At 41.3% G+C, this 18,694-nt stretch overlaps 1 protein-coding gene across 1 annotated transcript in view; it reads left to right on the top strand.

Annotated features, from left to right (window-relative positions):
- Positions 1–18,694, top strand: part of SPATA7 (spermatogenesis associated 7) — a 92,825-nt gene that overhangs the window by 54,571 nt on the left and 19,560 nt on the right. The window contains exon 5 of the mRNA XM_060261883.1: positions 5,967–6,100. Within this exon, the coding sequence (XP_060117866.1) occupies positions 5,967–6,100 (134 nt within the window). The remainder of the gene's footprint in view (positions 1–5,966; positions 6,101–18,694) is intronic.

The raw sequence follows: 18,694 nt of genomic DNA, 5'->3' as shown, positions 1-18,694 counted from the left end.
TCCTTAGGCTTGCCTGCTAAGTTGCTTACATGGCTTGTACAGGTTAGAAAATTTCCCCCTTTTCTCTCCTGTTTGTTTGTTTTTGTTTTTAAGAAAACTATTTGTGACTTCTTTTATTACTGTTGGGTTCTCAATAATGGTTTGCAGCTAGGGTCCCCAAATACTTCCTCTAACCTGTGGAGTCTTGTGAACAAGAATTCTACTTTGTGAGCTAGTGCCATTACAATTGTGAGCTACTGCATAAATTAGTTTGCTCTGGGACCATTTTTCCTGAGATAAGTAAAAAATGCATGAGCTGGAAGCTAAAAAACTGTAAGCTACCTTAAACTAACTCAGTTTAGCGGGAACACCCCATATTATTTTTCAAACATCAGTAATAAAATGCTCATAATAAAATGTTTCGACCCTGAAGGACTTGTGATGTGTTGTATTTCACAACAAAGGAAAGTGCATCAGAAGAGAATGGCAAGATGTTAACCTTTTCATAGGAACCAATATTTTTATTTATTTATTTATTTATTCAATTTATATCCCACCCTTCCCACAAGTGGGCTCAGACAGCTAGCATCAGAGAAGTTACAAAGCATTAAAATCAATTATAGCAATACAATAAATTATTTAAGACATTACAATAGACAAACTGATTTGTTCATTCGTGTAGTTCCAGCAAAACTATTAAGAAAGATTGCATTTCTCTTGGATGCCCCAGCTCTGTTTTCCTCTGAGCATTTTTTTATGTAGAAGTGGGTAGAAACTTGCAGTCTTCCTTCCCATTTTTAATTTAATGATCTGTAAAAATAAGCAAATGCACTATATTGTCGCTGTACTGTTTTTAGTAATTTTAGAGCTTTTGACACCTGAAACACAATAAGGCCGCATATAAGTGATTTGCTTGGTAACTGATGTTTTTGTTTTGATGATTGGTTTCTAACTCTCCTGTATAATTTACCTAATGTAACACAACAGGTGATACATTAATGTAACAAAATAAGGAAGAGTGTAATATTGGCTACTGGAAATGTAACTTGTATATATTTGACCTTTGTGTACAAATGCCACAGACTGCCATTCTTGCATTTAATCTGGTGTTCAAAGCAAGTTTAGTATTTTGCAATCTCTTTAAACATATTCATGACAATAAGAGCTGCAAGCTAATCTTATGCATACTTAAAAGCAAGTTTTATCTATTTAATAAGGACTCCCAAATAAAGATGGTTAGGATTATAGCTTTTTTGACCAATTTTCTGCAAACTTATTAAGAAGTAAATAATATTGAATTAAAGTGGGATTTATTTCTATTACATGTGTTTAGGCTTGCAACCAAATTATAAAATAGCAAGATATCCATTGCTTTTTCTGGTTTACTGTTTAAAATTGTTTATTGATGTTATATTGCTGCTCCTTAAGAAACAAACACAATACTCAGGTTGGCACAGTCTCTGAACAAGTGAGCATGTCTTTCATTTAAAGTGTATTTAGTTGCAGCTGTTCTTGGCCCAGTATTTTAGCCAGCAGCAAAGTAGGAAAGGTGCCATGCCAGAAGGAGAGTACCAGGCATGCTCCTGTGGATTAGAGCAACCTGATTGACTCAAAATAGCAGGTGAAGTTTGTCATGTCTAAGCTGTAAATCACTGGAAGCCTGTTGATTGAGACCAGTGAGACAGAGGAATTCTGTGATTGCTGAATGTGTGACAGAAACATGCCAAAAGCTCTGCCAAAGAAGACAGGTGTGGATGCACATGGCTGGGTTGCACAAGCTGTGAAGATCTTTTCGGCTTGGCAGGTTTTCTGCTGAGTATATTCGGAGTGCATTTTGGACATTGTGATAAGAAAGATTAAGGGGAAGAAAGTCTCCTGCTTTGGCAGGGGCGAAAAACCTTTTGAGAAAAAACAGGCATCCATATGTCTTTCTTGATCTTCCTTGATCAGTTTTGGGCACCACATTTTAAGAACGATATAGACAAGCTGGAACGGGTCCAGAGGAGGGTGAAGAAGATGGTGAGGGGTCTGGAGACCAAGTCCTATGAGGAAAGGTTGAAGGAGCTGGGATGTTTAGCCTGGAGAGGAGGCGGCTGAGAGGTGATATGATCACCATCTTCAAGTACTTGAAGGACTGTCATATAGAGGATGGTGTGGAATTTTCTGTGGCCCCGGAAGGTAGGACCAGAACCAATGGGTTGAAATTAAATCAAAAAAGTTTCCGGCTCAACATTAGGAAGAACTTCCTGACCGTTAGAGTGATTCCTCAGTGGAACAGACTTTCTCTGGAGGTGGTGGGCTCTCCTTCCTTGGAGGTTTTTAAACAGAGGCTAAATGGCCATCTGACAGCAATGAAGATCCTGTGAATTTAGGGGGGAGGTATTTGTGAGTTTCCTGCATTGTGCAGGGGGTTGGACTAGATGACCCTAGAGGTCCCTTCCAACTGTATGATTCTGTGATTCCTGTAACTATAGGATCACCATGATATGTTCTTCCCTGAAAAGCGCAAGTTCACAGCTTGGAGGTGGTATTAAATCCATGACTTCTAATGGAGGTTTAGACCTCCTTTATCACATGTACTGCATTCAGCCAGCTTCAATTGGCCCCTCCTCCAGAGGCATAATCTGGCTACAGTAATCAAAACTACAGCAATTTAAATGTCTTGTATAGTAGGAATACATCCACTGGGAAGATTTCCTGCATAAATCCTGCAAGAGAATTGGTTATAATATTTCTCATATATTGTAGAAAGGCTTCCATAAGAAAATGTTGGAATGTGTCATACTATTATCCATTCATATCATCTTGACTCAATTATAGGTTGGGAGCAACTGATTTTTCTTGATTATTCAGACATCAGTTGACAAAATAATACATGATTTTCAAAATGTACGTGTGGTGCTTGCTAACTGTCATTTCAGATTCCACTTATGAAAATGCAATAGCTATGGTTCCCCCCCCCCCCGAACCAGCTCTAAGGTTCCATTGTGTGTGTGTTATTATTCATAGGTGAAATTTAGTATAGGTATATATCAGAATGGCCAACCTTGCTTAGCGTACAAATTACAAATGCAACAGCAAGAGATGAAGCCAAAGCATTACCAGTAATTTAATTAACTTGCATTCGTGTCGTCATTCATAGAGATGATTCACAGATCACTTTACACAAGTGTGGCCTCATGGACTTCAGAGGCATTAAGTCAGAATAAGTGAATCACCCCCACAGTAATGTTCAGCACTTTGATTCATTTTACAGGAAAATCTTCTAAATTTCTCAGAAACAACTGATAGCCTTTTGTCTTCTTGAAATTGCCGTTAATAAGTACTGAACAAAACCTTCTGGTTGCATTAGGTTAAAAAAATACCTTTCTCTTTCAAAATAGTGCCAAGCTGTATACTTGTTAATACAGGTGGGAAACTAGCAAGGTCTTGCAGGGGGCCATCTAATTTTCCCCTCCTACATTACTTCCTCTTTCCTTTCCCTGAAAGCCCCTGGAGCCTCTGCCCTTTCCCTTTTTTCTTGTTGCTTTCCCACATAGCAACCAACTTACCTTTTTTCTGCCTCCTCCCTTTAGAGTTCTCACTTTCCCTCTTGGCAGCATACCTGGAGAAACTGTCACTCAGTTGTGCAGTGGGGAACTTAAAAGAACTTGTGGGAGGCACCTCATTTCCCCCCTCTGCCCTCTTCCCCACAGTATTTCCTTATTCCCTTCTGGCAACTCCTATACCTTCACCTTTCGCCGCTTCCTTCTTTCCTTCTCACCTACATTTTATCTGCCCCTATCTTCAGCTGTATTTTTTATTACATTTATACCATGCACTTCTCCACAATGAATAACCAAAGAAGCATAAATTATTCTTTTCTGTCCTATTTTATCTCAACAATAACCCTGTGAGGTAAGTTAGGCTGAGAATTTATAACTTGCCCAAGTTCACCCAATGAACTTCTAAGGCAGAGTGTGGATTCAAACCTTGGTCTCCCAGATTCTCTTCTGAAACTCTAAGCTCTGTACCACATTGTTTTTTTGTGGAGTAGCTGCTGTTGAAGAGTAACAAGCAGCGAGGCCTGGGTGAATCATGCAAGTTTTATGGTAACAGGTTGATCACTGGTTGCTGATGAGCCTGGCCCTGGTGAGTCCTCCATCAAAGACCAAAGCAGCCCTGGAAAGGGCCCTGCTGTCTCTTCTGGAGTTTTTACTGACAGAAACCAAGGCAGGAATGCTATCGATACTGTATGGTTGCTAGCAATAGCTACTGAAGGCATTCGTTTCTTAAACCTACATATACTGTTTCGAATATACGGGGGGTTTTAACACATTTTTGTTGTTTTTAAGATGGCAGATTTTTCTGCAAACCCAGAGCACTTTCCAAGTTTGTAGAAAAGATCTGTCTTTGTTCACAGTTCTGATTTCTGAATTTTAGTATCTGTAGACAGCCATCTCGAGAATTTGATATATTGATAGTTTGATTTTAACAAAGTACTGCTGGTAAGACTGTGAAGCAGTCTAATGTTTCCAAACAAATATTCCATCAAATTCCACTTGAATTTTGAAGCACAGTTGAAATCCCAGTAAAGTTCAATGACACAGCAATTAAATTAATTGAGTATCAGATTTCTTAATAAGATACAAGCTGCTTAATAAGGTACAAGTACAGGTGGAAAAATTTGAGCTCAAAATCATTGGGACTGAAATGTCAACATTGTAAGTTTATTTTCAAAAAAGTGTTAATAGTATTTTAAAACTTACCTTTTATTCCTCATCTGAATAGCAGTGTCTAGATTGTTCTTCATTAAATATTTTTATTGTTTTTAGTATCATGGGATAGCTTTATATCCCATTCCATAGAATACTGTGCATATTTAACTTCTAGGACCTTCTTCTACATTACAATAGACATTGTTACAAACTGAGTGTGTTCCTCTTTCCACCACATAAAGTGCAAGGCAATGGTGCTACCTTTTTTATAGCACTTATGCACAGAAACATGTCAGGGAGACTGGTCCAAATTCAGTTGCCTGTGGTTTGTTTCTGAGGAATGTACATGGTGAAAAAGGCGTATGCGTTATTTTGTTACACTGGCTCCATATTGCTTTTATAATTGAATCTCCTGGACCAAAATAGGAGGGTACACAATAGGTGTGTGTGCTAGGTATATACCGAGTCAAATAAATATCTGGGGAAAAACTTTTTGGTATGTTTTGGGTATTTATTCGGCCAAAATCACATCAGAGATCTGTACTTGGCTACTGAAATAGCTCCACTTGCATAAAAGCTGATATTAATTGGTTTTTATTTAGGCATGGCTAGAAGGCATTTAAAGAGACTTTGTTATCCCTCCACCTATCCAAGGAACTCAGGCTGTAATACACTGTTCTCCCCACCCCATTTTATTCTCACAACGACTTTGTGAGGCAAGTTTAGGCCGAGAGGGAGTGACTTGCAAAAAGCTGCTAAAGTGGGGTTTGGGGCTGAGAGAGAGGATAGAAAACCTGGTCTCTCCAGTCCTACTCTGACACCTTAACGTCACTGTGTTACACCCACTGTCAATAATAACCGTAATTGAGGGACGGTGGCTCAGTGGTAGAGCACCTGCTTGGTAAGCAGAAGGTCCCAGGTTCAATCCCTGGCATCTCCAAAAAAGGGACCAGGCAAATAGGTGTGAAAAACCTCAGCTTGAGACCCTGGAGAGCCGCTGCCAGTCTGAGAAGACAATACTGACTTTGATGGACCAAGGGTCTGATTCAGTATGGCAGCTTCGTATGTTCATTACAGTTATTTTTCTTTTGGTTCATGTTTTTTTAAAAGCAAGTTTTATCTGATCAGCAAGGAAGGTCCATATGTGGAAGCAAACATATATGCGGAGGTGAATCCCCCGCATGTCAAAGTTCACAGCCAAGCCCCATCATCACCCTGTAATTTTAACTCCAAAAATAATCTTAGTAAGATTGTCAGTGTATTTATTCCAGTTTATTTACTTATTTTCAGTGTCAGATCAGCAAAGAAGAGAGAGGCTCAAGAAGGAAATAGAAAAGTGTGAGAAGGAAATGAGCTCATCCAAAGATGTGTCCCGATCCAGTTCTAGGGAGAGTAGACGACCAATGTCAGCAACATACAGAAAGGTGGGTATAACAGGATTTTGAAAACTTTGCTGTGTCAATTTGTTTGGAGGCTGTTACTGAAAAGGAGATTATGATGGGTCCTGTTGTAGTGCCGGGTGGAGCCAGGGGTGGAGGTGGAATCCTCCAGTGTTCTTGACCAAACAACTGAAAGACTGGGAACCTGCATATATTAAAACAAAACCACTGAACACAGGTGGCTATGTGGAGGGGGGGGGGGAAATGTCTGCTCTCTGACTCTCCTGTCAATGGAAGTATCGTTGGTAAAATGGGCAAAAATTATAGTTTCTCTGCTTTGCCCTGCTCAATGTAGACATTTCTGTTGCATGGTTTTTCATCCATGTAGGTCTCCAAACCTCTAGTACAGGGATGGCTAAACTGCAGCTCGGGAGCTGCGTGTGGCTCTTTCATACATATTGTGTGGCTCTTGAAGCCCCCACCACCTTCTTTTTAAATCACTTCGCCAAGCCAGCTGGTGGCTTCAAGAATACATTTAAAGATAAAGTTGCTTTCTTTCCAGCTCTCCCTCCCCATCTATTTGCCTGTCTTCCTTCCTTCCTTCCCTCCCTCGCAATTCTCAAACATCTGGCGTTCATGTCTTGCGGCTCTTAAACATCTGGCATTCTTTGTGGCTCTTACGTTAAGCAAGTTTGGCCACCCCAGCTCTAGTATTACCTTTTGGGGGCTTGCATATGGCATTTGGGAGACATATATAAAAAAAGGAAAATTTTATTTTCACAAACACCAGTTTTCACTTAAAACTGCTATTGAGGAAAGCTGAGGCTGAACATTTATGGTATTGCATCTTCAATCATTTTTCATGAACGCTGAAGGATTAAGCAGTTTTCATTTCCTTGTGCCATATAGTACATTCACTCACAGTAATATTTTGTTAGTGAGTGCCCAATCAGTGCCATTTGATGTCAGAAAAATAATATCTCAGTTTCCAAATAGCTTTCCCTTTCCCCTGTTTCTCCTTAGATGGGTTGTACACTTGACCTGATTGACCGTGTGAAGAGAAAGAGTTGCTAGCCTCACCCCTTCTTCCATACAATCACCAAGTTGTCTGCACAGGAGTTAGTGTATGTACAGACACAAGTTGTCTGCACAGGAGGGAGTGCATGTACAGACACTTTGTCTGCATGTTTGCTCCATGTAGACAACTCTGTGATCACGTGGAGGCAGGGGCAGGCCAGTGCTCTCATACCTGCTTTCACTCCCCACACAGTCATTCATTGTGTAGACAGATTGTCTGTACAAGGCTCTTCTCTGCCCTGGGTAGTTCATTCTATACAGCAGAGTTCCTATCCAACAATACGTTTTTACAGCTCAGAACTGGGAGTGTGCCCTGGTCACAATAGCTGCACCATCAAGAATCAATTTTGATGTATAGCAGTCTGGATTCAGTGGCATCCTCCTGCTATCATGGTTTCCAGTAAACAGTACCCCGGACCCTGCACATGTAGTGGCACTGATTCTGAACACTCTAAGGAAACACGCATATCCCCTTTGTGCAAGTGGTTCCTCAAGTAGTTAGGGGTGCATGTGCAGAACCCAGTTCTACAAGTAAGACCTTAGCTGGGTGAAGATACAGGAATGTACATAGCAGATGGAAAAAAGAAAAGAGCAGGAAGCCCAAATGAGAAGTAGTGTCCAGACCACATGAAGTGATGATATCACTTTATTCTGCTCTGGTTAGACCTCACCTAGAGCATTGTGTTCTGTTTTGGGCACCACAATTTAAGAAGGGGATAGACAAACTGGAACATGTCCAGAGGAGGGCAACAATGTTGGTGAGGGGTCTGGAGACCAAGTCCTATGAGGAAGGGTTGAAGGAATTTAGTATGTTTTGCTTGGAGAGGAGACAACTGAGAGGTGATATGAAGATCCATCTTCAAGTACTTGAAGGGCTGTCATATAGAGGATGGTGTGGAGTTGTTTTCTGTTGCCCCAGAAGGTCAGACCAGGACCTGCGGGTTGAAATTAAAACAAAAGGTTTTTTGACTAAACATTAGAAAGAACTTCCTGACAGACTGGTTCCTCAGTGGAATAGGCTTCCTTGGGACATGGTGGGCTCTCCTTCTTTGGTGGTTTTAAACAGAGGCTAGATGCCCATCCAACGGTAGTGCTGATTCTGTGAACTTATGCAGATCATGAGAAGACGGGCAGGATGGGTTGCGTCAGTGCTTAGTTCTTGTGACCCTTCCTTACACACACAGGAAAATGCTATCCACTATTTTGGGATCCGTCGGTGGGTTGTTTTTTTTCCAGGCCAGTTTGTCGAGGGATCCTGGAGAAGGGGGTTTCCATCTTCTGGGTGTGGAGCAGGTCTCACTGGGGTGCATGTGTGTATGGGGGGGAGGTATTTGTGAGTTTCCTGCATTTGTGCAGAGGGTTGGACTAGATGACCCTGGAGGACCCTTCCAACTCTATGATTTTAAGTTGAAGAAGTTGAAAGGAGATGCAAACAACCGATGTTGATAAAGAAACCAATAAATAACTAGAGCACAACCCAGGCAGTGTTAAGCACATTAATAAATGGGAATGATTTCTAGTACAATCTTAAGAGTTGCACCTTCCTAAGACCATTGAGTTCAGTGGACTAAGGGTATAACTCTGCTTGGAATTGTGCTGTTAATGTTTGACTCTCCCGATCTGGGCAAGTTAAAATTCGTTAGCTTTGGCTGGATAGTGTCCTTCATGAAGAAGACAATTTTAATGAAAAACATGTCATGCTGGTTGATGAGCCTTGTATGAACTTTCATTTGTGTTTGTTTAGAGTACCATAGCAAAGCTTGTTGGCTGGCACTGATGGGCAGCTAGCAGAAAAATCCTTTCTTAGCAGACCATCAGGAAGAATAATATTCTTTTCACAGCAATGAGAGAGAATTGACAGGATTCGTTTTGGGTTAAAAATACACATGGGGGTATATTTTGCATCCAGCTGCTGTATAATAGTGGTCATTAGCTGGTAGATTCTTGCATGACTACTTTGTAGCTGACAAGGTGAGTGATGATATTATTAGGTTGCCGGATAATAACCGTGCTTTGAATTGTTGTGCGATTGGTGGTGGCACTGGATATATGATATGCAGGACGCCATGCTGGGAATTATAAGGAAGGGAATTGAAAACAAATCAGCCAGTATCATAATGCCCCTGTATAAATCGATGGTGCGGTCTCATTTGGAGTACTGTGTGCAGTTCTGGTCGCTGCACCTCAAAAAGGATATTATAGCATTGGAGAAAGTCCAGAGAAGGGCAACTAGAATGATTAAAGGGCTGGAACACTTTCCCTATGAAGAAAGGTTGAAACGCTTGGGGCTCTTTAGCTTGGAGAAACATCGACTGCAGGGTGACATGATAGAGGTTTACAAGATAATGCATGGGATGGAGAAAGTAGAGAAAGAAGTACTTTTCTCCCTTTCTCACAATACAAGAACTCGTGGGCATTCGATGAAATTGCTGAGCAGACAGGTTAAAACGGAAAAAAGGAAGTACTTCTTCACCCAAAGAGTGATTAACATGTGGAATTCACTGCCACAGGAGGTGGTGGCGGCCACAAGTATAGCCACCTTCAAGAGGGGTTTAGATAAAAATATGGAGCAGAGGTCCATCAGTGGCTATTAGCCACAGTGTGTGTGTATATATAAAAATTTTTGCCACTGTGTGACACAGAGTGTTGGACTGGATGGGCCGTTGGCCTGATCCAACATGGCTTCTCTTATGTTCTTAGGACTATTTTTTGTTTTGCTTTGAAGGAAAAGGGAGGGAATTGTCAAATTAAAGGTATCGTCTGCACACTGTTATTTTCTTTCACCAAGGTCATTGCTGCATCTTTCTTAGCCCTTTGATGACATTTCTCCACAACTCTCACTAACAGGCTATCAGGAGGACTATGTTAATTAATAAGATTTGTGAGGTACTCGGTTATAAAAAAACTTTGTGAGGACTAAAAAATTAATAACCTTCCCCACCCCACCTCCAGCTGAGGTAGAATGAAACAGTACCTGGCGTTTCAAAAGTGTCTTAAGATAAAACTATGTGTTCATATTGAACATTTGACCTTCCACCAAAAACTCCATCCTGGTGTTGAGTTCTCCTCCACCGTCCCCCATAATGTGTTTACCAGGGTCACAACAGCACCATGGTGTTCATTTATTCATCACCTAGTGAAGGAGCTCATGTAGCAGTTCACTGATGGCCACTGCCAGCTCCCACTGCTGGCCCCCAGGAATATGGGTGGGGGGATCTGATGCTTTGGCTGGAGTATAACGGGAGGTGACAGCGAAGGTGCAGAGACTGCTGCTAGCATGGTGCAGGTGCACTGGCATGGGCCAGTCAGTCTTCTGAAGCCATGCCAAGCACTGCTCTCCACACTCATTAGCTGCATACCTACATGATACTCAAGTAGCCACCCAGATGCCCACTGTGTGGATTTGACAGCAAAGAAAGTGACCTGAACTCCTGTTCCTAGTGTAAAACCAGCGGAATAAGAGCTGTTTCTCAGTCATGCAACCTAGCAACAAATGCATTGTGTGAAGCTTCTTGTTCATTGTAAGGAGTGTCTGTTTCTCTGTTTATCTCCAAGTCCCATTGAGGGTTTACTTTCAAATAAGTATGCTTAGGATTGCAGTCACTGGAGAACTGCTGTGTCGGACCCCAGTTCCAGTGCCCACTCAGCCGTAAAAGTCACAGGACAATTTCAAACCAGTCACTCTCTTTCTCAGCCTGCCCTACATCACAGCATTGATGTAAGGATAAAATGGAGGAAGATTTAAATGGAAGAATTCTGTGCTGCCCCAAGTTCATTAAGATAAAAGCACAATTGCTCATAGGCATGTTTTTGGAAAGGCTGCGTTCTCATTGTTTGTTCTTCATTTTCTTCTCCGCTAAGCTATAAAGATCTTGCTCATGCGACTTTCGTCTGTCTTAAACCTATTAATTATTGCCTAGATGGGAACATTTGACTCCTTTCATGGCAATTGTAGAGAACTGGCACAAAACAAAACCCTAGAATATTGCTTGTCCTAGGATGTGATTAGCCCACATGATTCTGGAACGGTTTTAGTCAGTCTCCCAGTGTTGAGAAGGCAGCTCCCTAGCCCTACCCATTCTTCAGGGACTGACTATGCAAGTTGCTCTGCTGTATGGATGTCTTGCACAATGTCCCCCCCCCCTCCATTTTACCCAAAGCTGCTACATGAAACTGTAATCTCAAACTGAAGGTGGAAAGAGGAGGGGGTAGGGTAATTTATCTCTTTCTCTTCAGTCTATTTTTTTCTCCCGTATAAAATTCCACCTGTCCTTTGCCAGTCTTCGTCCTGTGGGAGGGGAAAGAAACAAATCAGTTTGACTCACAGAGAGTGGCTTGCCTACAAGCATTCAGTCTTGGGCTTGGCCGGGGGGTAGAGATCAGTGTCTTGCTATGAGGCCTTGAAGGAAGAGTCCAAAGCTCAGTGGTGCGTGTGGTTCCTTTCCACTAAAAGGATGTCCGAGTAGTGCAGGTAGGAGAGATGTTCACCCGAGAACTGGAAGGAGCTGCTCCAAGACTGATTACTGCCTAGGCTAGCTGGATCAATTGACTGACTCAGCTTCATGTAAAGCAGCTTCGTGTGTTTGTAGTTATCTGTTCCGGATGCTTTAAAAGCAGGGGGCCCTGCCTTGGAGTGGGGCGCTGGATTAGATGATCAGGCCTTTCCAACTCTGAGATCCTGCATTATTCCCCAGCAGGTTCCAAGGTTCATTGCTGGAGAGAGAGTTTGAAAAATGTGTGTGATGCAGAGATGAGCCCTGAATCAGCACAAAGGACAGAAGGACAGAAGACAATGCACTCAATACTTCTCTAATGAGATCAAGACATATTTAAGAATCATAGAGTTGGAAGGAAGCTCCAGGGTCATCTAGTCCAACCCCCTGCACAATGCAGGAAACTCACAAACACCTCCCCCTAAATTCACAGGATCTTCATTGCTGTTAGATGGCCATCTAGCCTCTGTTTAAAAACCTCCAAGGAAGGAGAGCCCACCACCTGAGGAAGCCTGTTCCTCTGAGGAACTGCTCTAACGGTCAGGAAGTTCTTCCTAATGTTGAGCCGGAAACTCTTTTGATTTAATTTCAGCCCATTGGTTCTGGTCCTACATTCCAGGGCCACAGAAAACAATTCCACACCATCCTCTATATGACAGCCCTTCAAGTACTTGAAGATGGTGATCATATCACCTCTCAACCGCCTACTCTTCAGGCTAAACAAGAGGAGAGTCAGGCCAAAGGGTGGGCAGGTGCTTGAAGACAGATAAGGTACCTATGGACTAGCAGACAGTCTGGAGAAAGACTGAATGGATGCAAAGAAACTGAGAGCCAGGAGGTTCACTAAGAGGCCTCTTGTTGGTTTATAGCAGGGGTCCCTAACCATTTTGAGCCTTGGGATTTTGGGGATTTTTTTGCATTTTAAAAAAATTGTTTACAAAATGTATATCATGCTTTTCTGCCCTTGTTAGGGCCACCAAGGTACTTAACAAACTAAAAATTAAAAGCACATCTTTAAAAAAATTAACACCCAATAAAAACACACCATGAACGTAGTTAAAACAAAGTTGCAATAAAGTTAACGAAATGAGAATTAATACATTGGGAAAGGAGGAGGAAACACCAGACAAAATAAAAATGTCTTCACATGGAAGATGGCAACAGAAGAGGACAGGTGAGTCTCCTTGGGAAGAGAATTCCAGAGTTTGGGTGCCACAACTGAAAAGGCCCTCTCTAGGATTTCCACCTGTCTAATCCCAAAAGACAGGCGCCCAAAGCAGGATCTTAGAAGGTGACTGTAGTGGTCAGGTAGCTTCATAAGAGGGTAGGTGTTCCTTCAGCTATGCTGATCTCAAACCATATTGAGCTTTAGTGGTCTTTGCCAGCAGCTTGAATTGTGCATGGAAACAGATTGGGAGCCAGTGTAGTTGGGCCAAGCCTATAATGCTATCAATGGTCTACTCCAATTAACATCCTGCCTGCAGCATTCTGTACCAATTGAAACTTCTAAACATTTTTCAAGGGCAGCCCTGTGTCAAGTGCATTTTCTTGATATTTTCTTTCTTTGTCTTTCTTCTCTCTCTTTCCTCCCCCCAAAGGTGCTGGAACACTGCATGAGGAAGACAAGCTCTTCTCAAAACCAGGTCAGGAAGCCCTTGACTTGCTGGTGCTCCACCCAGATGGCTGAGGGGAGGGGAGAGATGCTGGGATAGGAAATAAAGTGCAGTGTTTTACTTCCTGCCTCAGCATCTCTCTGTCTCTGTTTCTGTCTGCGTATGTGTGTCTTGCTGGAACTCGCAGGAGGGAAATGAAGGGAAAACACATGGGTGCCCTTCATGAACTTTTAAACATTTTTTGATACTTTTGTTTCATGAAGAGTTTCCAGAACTCTGCTCCACTGTATTCCCCCAGGAAAAAAGGCCTAAGAAATAGTGCATGGCACTAGATGAATGGACGTGGTTTATCCCACAGACATTAAAGTTAGACTTGTGGCAACAATTGTGGGTTCCCCCCCCCCCCATTTCTAGATTCATTGCTATATTTTAAATTATTCCAATCTATTGATCACTTAATGATAGAAGTATAGGTATTTGTCTGTGCATGCCCAAATCCAGCTTTTTAAAATCATTTATTTTTTTGTTATCCCTTAGATCATACATCTAACCATAAAGAATAATGGAAAGGTAACTGGTTAGGGAGCACTAAGTTTATGTTGCCTGAAAGAATAACATAAGCAGTTTTAGCACGTCTGTTTATCATGTGTACCTGTGAGATCTGAATTGTGCTTTTGTTTATTTTGTATTATAATAGTAAAAAAAATTAATCTCTTTTTAAAGAATTTTACACTTGTACATAAATGTGATGGGTGCAATTACTTAATGAGTGGCATTTATCTTCTTTATAAGACTGTTAGCAATTTCTTGGATGTTTCATCTAGGAAGCAGACGTAACAAATCTTAATAACTCAGCAACAGAAAGAAAGGTTGTAAAATAAACATAATTTATAAATCCGTACTCTCTATATTCCTTGTACTATTATGAACCACCACTGATGAATGAATAGAGTTTTCAGGGCTGGTTGATTTCATTCTTTTTGTATTTAGTCTTTTATTCACAGATAAATACCTTTTCCTAAATAGCTCTGACAAAATCATACAAATTAGCCCATCTCAGCATTGACTTATCCACTTGACTTCTTTTTTTAATGTATTCATTGGCATTATTTCCTTCTGCATACCAATGAGCCTCATATCTCCTTGTTCCCTTATCTTCCATAGTGCTTTGAGTTTCCATGTATTACAATCGTTATTATTGAGTATTCAGTGATGTCTGAAATCCAGCTATGCATGTTGCACATATAAGGCTCGATAGGATCCCTGCGCTGTCCATTCAATATCTCTGCATTGATGCACATCATCAAGTGCTTTTTCTGATAGATTCTCTAGTAATAATCAGTAAATGGAGTATAGTTTTCATTGAAAGGCGAAAAATCACTTTGATTGAGAGGTCTCTGGGAAGCATGCCCCTCCTACTGTTTGTCCTTGCATCTGATATTCAGAAGTGGTATATCTCTGGACATAGATGTTACATTTAGCCACCCTGGCTAATAGTTACTGCTTTTCATTCACTATGCACTACAGAATGTTTTGCTGCAACTGGTATAGCCACAAAGTATTACGGCATCCTGCATTTCTTGCAGAACAGGTTTATTTACATTTAGTTATTTGTTGCATTCCCATCCTACCTTTCTTCCATGGAAATCAAGGTGGCATACATAGAGATCCCAGGAGATTTGCAGGAGTCAGAGCTTTTGTTTATTTTGTATTATAATAGTAAAAAAAATTAATCTCTTTTTTAAGAATTTTACACTTGTACATAGATGTGATGGGTGCAATTGCTTCTGACTCCTTCAATCAAGTTTATGGTATCCTGTTCCTTCAGACAATGCCCTGGAACATAATACACAATGGTTTAGAGCAGAGGTACCCACTCCACGGCTCATGGAGAGCCACATCCTCAATTAGCATCAACCAAAAGAGCCACATTTGCTTCTATCACTGGCTTGATCTTTACCTCAGGGAGTCTCATAGCTTATCCATTCCTCATGCAGTGGCTGTTTCAAGGTGGAAACCAACCACCAAGCAGAAGCCTCACTGGGCAAGGTCTTTGCCCACTTTCCTGCAACCTAAAACAGGTACCATATTGGGGAGTGGTGCTCAGAAGAGCCACAGGTGGCATGTCAAAGAGCCACAGGTGGCACCTGAGTTGCTGAATGAGTATCATGATTTAGAGAACTCTTGCTGCTTTCATTACACAGAATCTAAGACAGCTAATTTTCAGCACCATAAAGAGCACTGTCAATTACAAATGTAATTTGCAATTACTTCAATTAGATATTTAGTATAATTGCAACATGTTTAGGCACATCAAGTTCACATAATGCTAATCTACCAAACACTAGACAATTCAGATTTATTAGTAACCCCCCCCCTCAAAAAAATCCCAGGAAACCGAGTTTACAAAATCCTCACATTTATCAGTGAGCTGTAATTAAGGACTTCTGGATCCATCACCACAACAGATGGTAGATGTGATCAGCCATGACAAGGTTAGTGAATTTGTGAGAGAGATGGGGGGAAATTGTAGATTACTTCCCTGAAATTTACTTTCGACATAAGCGCTTACTTTCTTGGGTATGAACTTACGTTGTCAAACCTCTGTGAGAAATACATAAGAAAGCCCATCCATTGTCATTCCCAGAGTCAAGGAAAAGACAGTTGGAGTTCAAGATCTTTATTCCATCTTCATGGAAATACACATGTGTTGTCGGAACTGACCTCTCTGTCAGTTTCCCCCAACTTATAAACCTTTGCCCTGACTGTTATAATTCACGCCAAAGTGCACCAAGCAAAAGTGGGGGTTTTGTGCGGGGTTTTTGCTAAGCTCTCATCACCGCAGGTGCCCACTATCAGTTCATGGTTCCTATCTCCTCCAGCTCCTTGACCTTGGTTACCTAGCAATTAGCCAATTCCCAGACATGCCATCCTCCCTCCAGATAACTTACAAGTTACAGTTATATCAAAGGCATAGCAAGTGCAGCATAGCATTGAAGCACAGCACAGCATTGTACAATTGAATACACATGACAAGAGGAACAAGATGGAGTGACTCTTGACACCCATATCTGTTGCTGTTTTCTGATAAAACTTTAGTAACAAACCCTTCATCCATCTTTCTGGTAAATGATCCAGGATTAGTTGAATCACTGCTTGATTTGGGATTTTAAAATATGTATTAAAATAGTGAGCCACAAGTGTGCCATTGTTTTGCAGCATGGCAAACAATGTTACATTTTGAATTATTCTCAAATCAGTCTTCTAACTTTCTTTTTGCAATGCAGGCATTGAAAAAGCAGCCTAATATTGACAAAATGACAACTGTGCCCTTTGCCTGCTGCAATTCATCAGGTTAAGCAAGTGTTACAAAGTTCTTCTGTTCGATAAAACATATCCTATTTGTGCAGATTGCAATTTTTTTTGTTAAGACTGTATTGGGAGGCTGATCAGAGAGTCAGAGCTAGGAAGTTCTGTGGTTTGTTTTGTACTGTCAGGGTTATTCAATAGCACTTCCCCAGCTTGTGGGGATCTATGTGAAAGATAAACACATTTTTGTTGAAGGTTAGCTGTTGAGTTGAGTATCTTTCATCTGGTTTCATACTTCGATATGGATTGGGAGCCATAGAAAGATTCCCCAAGGAACAAAATGTGTCGCCTTGTTTCAAGTTTAGGATTTTCTGTAAATCTTAAATGACTTTCTCCATTTCAAAGTCAGTCACAGTCCTCAAGAGTGCTGACTTTGCAGTTTTGTGGTGCCGGCAACTCTCCTAGTGCCGTCTCATTGTGGGACAATCTGTATTTCAGGTGGCTCTGTGGAAATCAGCCATCTCAAGGTCAACAAACTGCCAGGCAAACAGATAACAAGACAGAAGTGACTATATTCATCCTTGCCCTGACGCATACAGTAATTCATACAAAAATGCAATCCTAAACAGAATTACATAATTCCAAGTCCCGTGAAGTCAATGGGTTTAGAAGGGTGTAACTCTGTTTAGGACTGCACTGTGTTAGCCATCATAGCTAAACAGAATCTCTGTTTGGCACCAGTATAATTCTGGATTCTGAGACGCATCAGAAGGGGTAGGCTTTGGTCTCCATGCTTGACTTGTGGACCCTTTGGGGCATCTACTGAACTAGATGGACCATTCATCTGATACTCCAGGGTTCTTCTTACGTTCAAACCATAATGTTTTGTTTTGTCCCAAAGCCTTGCATACAAGTAAGCAGCTCAGAATGTATTAGATTTTTCTTTGAGTGATGGATGATTTGGGCTGATTTTGTTGTAAGAAACTCATCTCTTTTTCATTCTTGGATACTGTGAGCAGTATCAAGATCGTTATCTCTGGTGGGTGGAATTCATTGGTTTTTTTAGAGGATGGTGTAGGATAGATTCAGGTGAGTAGCCGTATTGGTCTGAAGCTACAGAACAAAGTTGGAGTCTAGTGGCACCCATAAGACCAATAATTCTGGGTATAAGCTTTCATGTGCATGCCCACTTTTTCAGATAGTAAGATAGTAAGTGAAGGTGTTCATTAGAAATACTCCAGGCATTCTTTCATGTGTAATGGTGAAGAGGAGGCACAGGTAATTATCATTTAAGACAACAATCTTGAGATTATTATTCCTGAATGTGAATTGTTGCAATATTCCTTGGTTGCAGGCCTGAAGTGATGAGGCTCCTGTCTCCTTATCAGCCTTCTACAGTTGAACAAGGGTTTCTGTTTTAAATGCATAGCTTTTCTGAACCCATTAAGTTCTGAGCACTCACTTCATTTAGATGCAGGGCTTTTTTTGAGCAGGAACTCACAGGAACGCAGTTACGGCTGGCTTGGCATCAGAGGGTGTGGAATTTTATCAGGTTTTGTTCTGTCCTAGAAACAGGACAGGAACTAGGAAGTACACCCTGAGTAAAGCTATTTTCTAAGCAGCACCAAGAAAATCCCATGAAATAAAAACTTTCTTTAAAAAAACCTAAAGCATATCTTTTCCCTCTGGGTCTCCTAGGGTCTGCATGAGCTACTCTGCAGCAGCTAGTGAGCCCTCAGGAGCTCAGGAGTCCTCAGGAGCTCATCTTAAATTGTGATTTGTGTAACAAATTCCGGTTAATCAACTGTATTTAAGGAAGACTTCCTAGTTTGTGCACAAATTATCCTTGCCTCTATACCTTTATGGTGGAAATCTTCCTGTATTAGACGTTATTTGTGACACTGGTCAGAACATGGGTTCCTAACCTGGCTTACTGTCATGTCTGAATTAAGTAACTTGCCTTGAAAGTTCTTTGTTGCTCTGCTCAGCTTTGGAGTGCAGCAAGAGGCTTCTAGTTTTCTTCTCACACCAGTTTTGCCAGTGGAAATGGCAGCAAGAAGACCCAGTTTTCCCTTTCTCTTGCTCCGTAGGAAGGACACATGGAGCCAGAGAAAGGGCAAACAGCCTTCCCCTCACTGTCATCTTCC

Source organism: Heteronotia binoei, chromosome 21 (genome assembly GCF_032191835.1).
Source record: "Heteronotia binoei isolate CCM8104 ecotype False Entrance Well chromosome 21, APGP_CSIRO_Hbin_v1, whole genome shotgun sequence".
In the NCBI taxonomy this organism is placed as follows: domain Eukaryota; kingdom Metazoa; phylum Chordata; class Lepidosauria; order Squamata; family Gekkonidae; genus Heteronotia; species Heteronotia binoei.
Note: the sequence above shows the minus strand (reverse complement) of the source record. Positions and strands in the feature narration are given on the sequence as shown.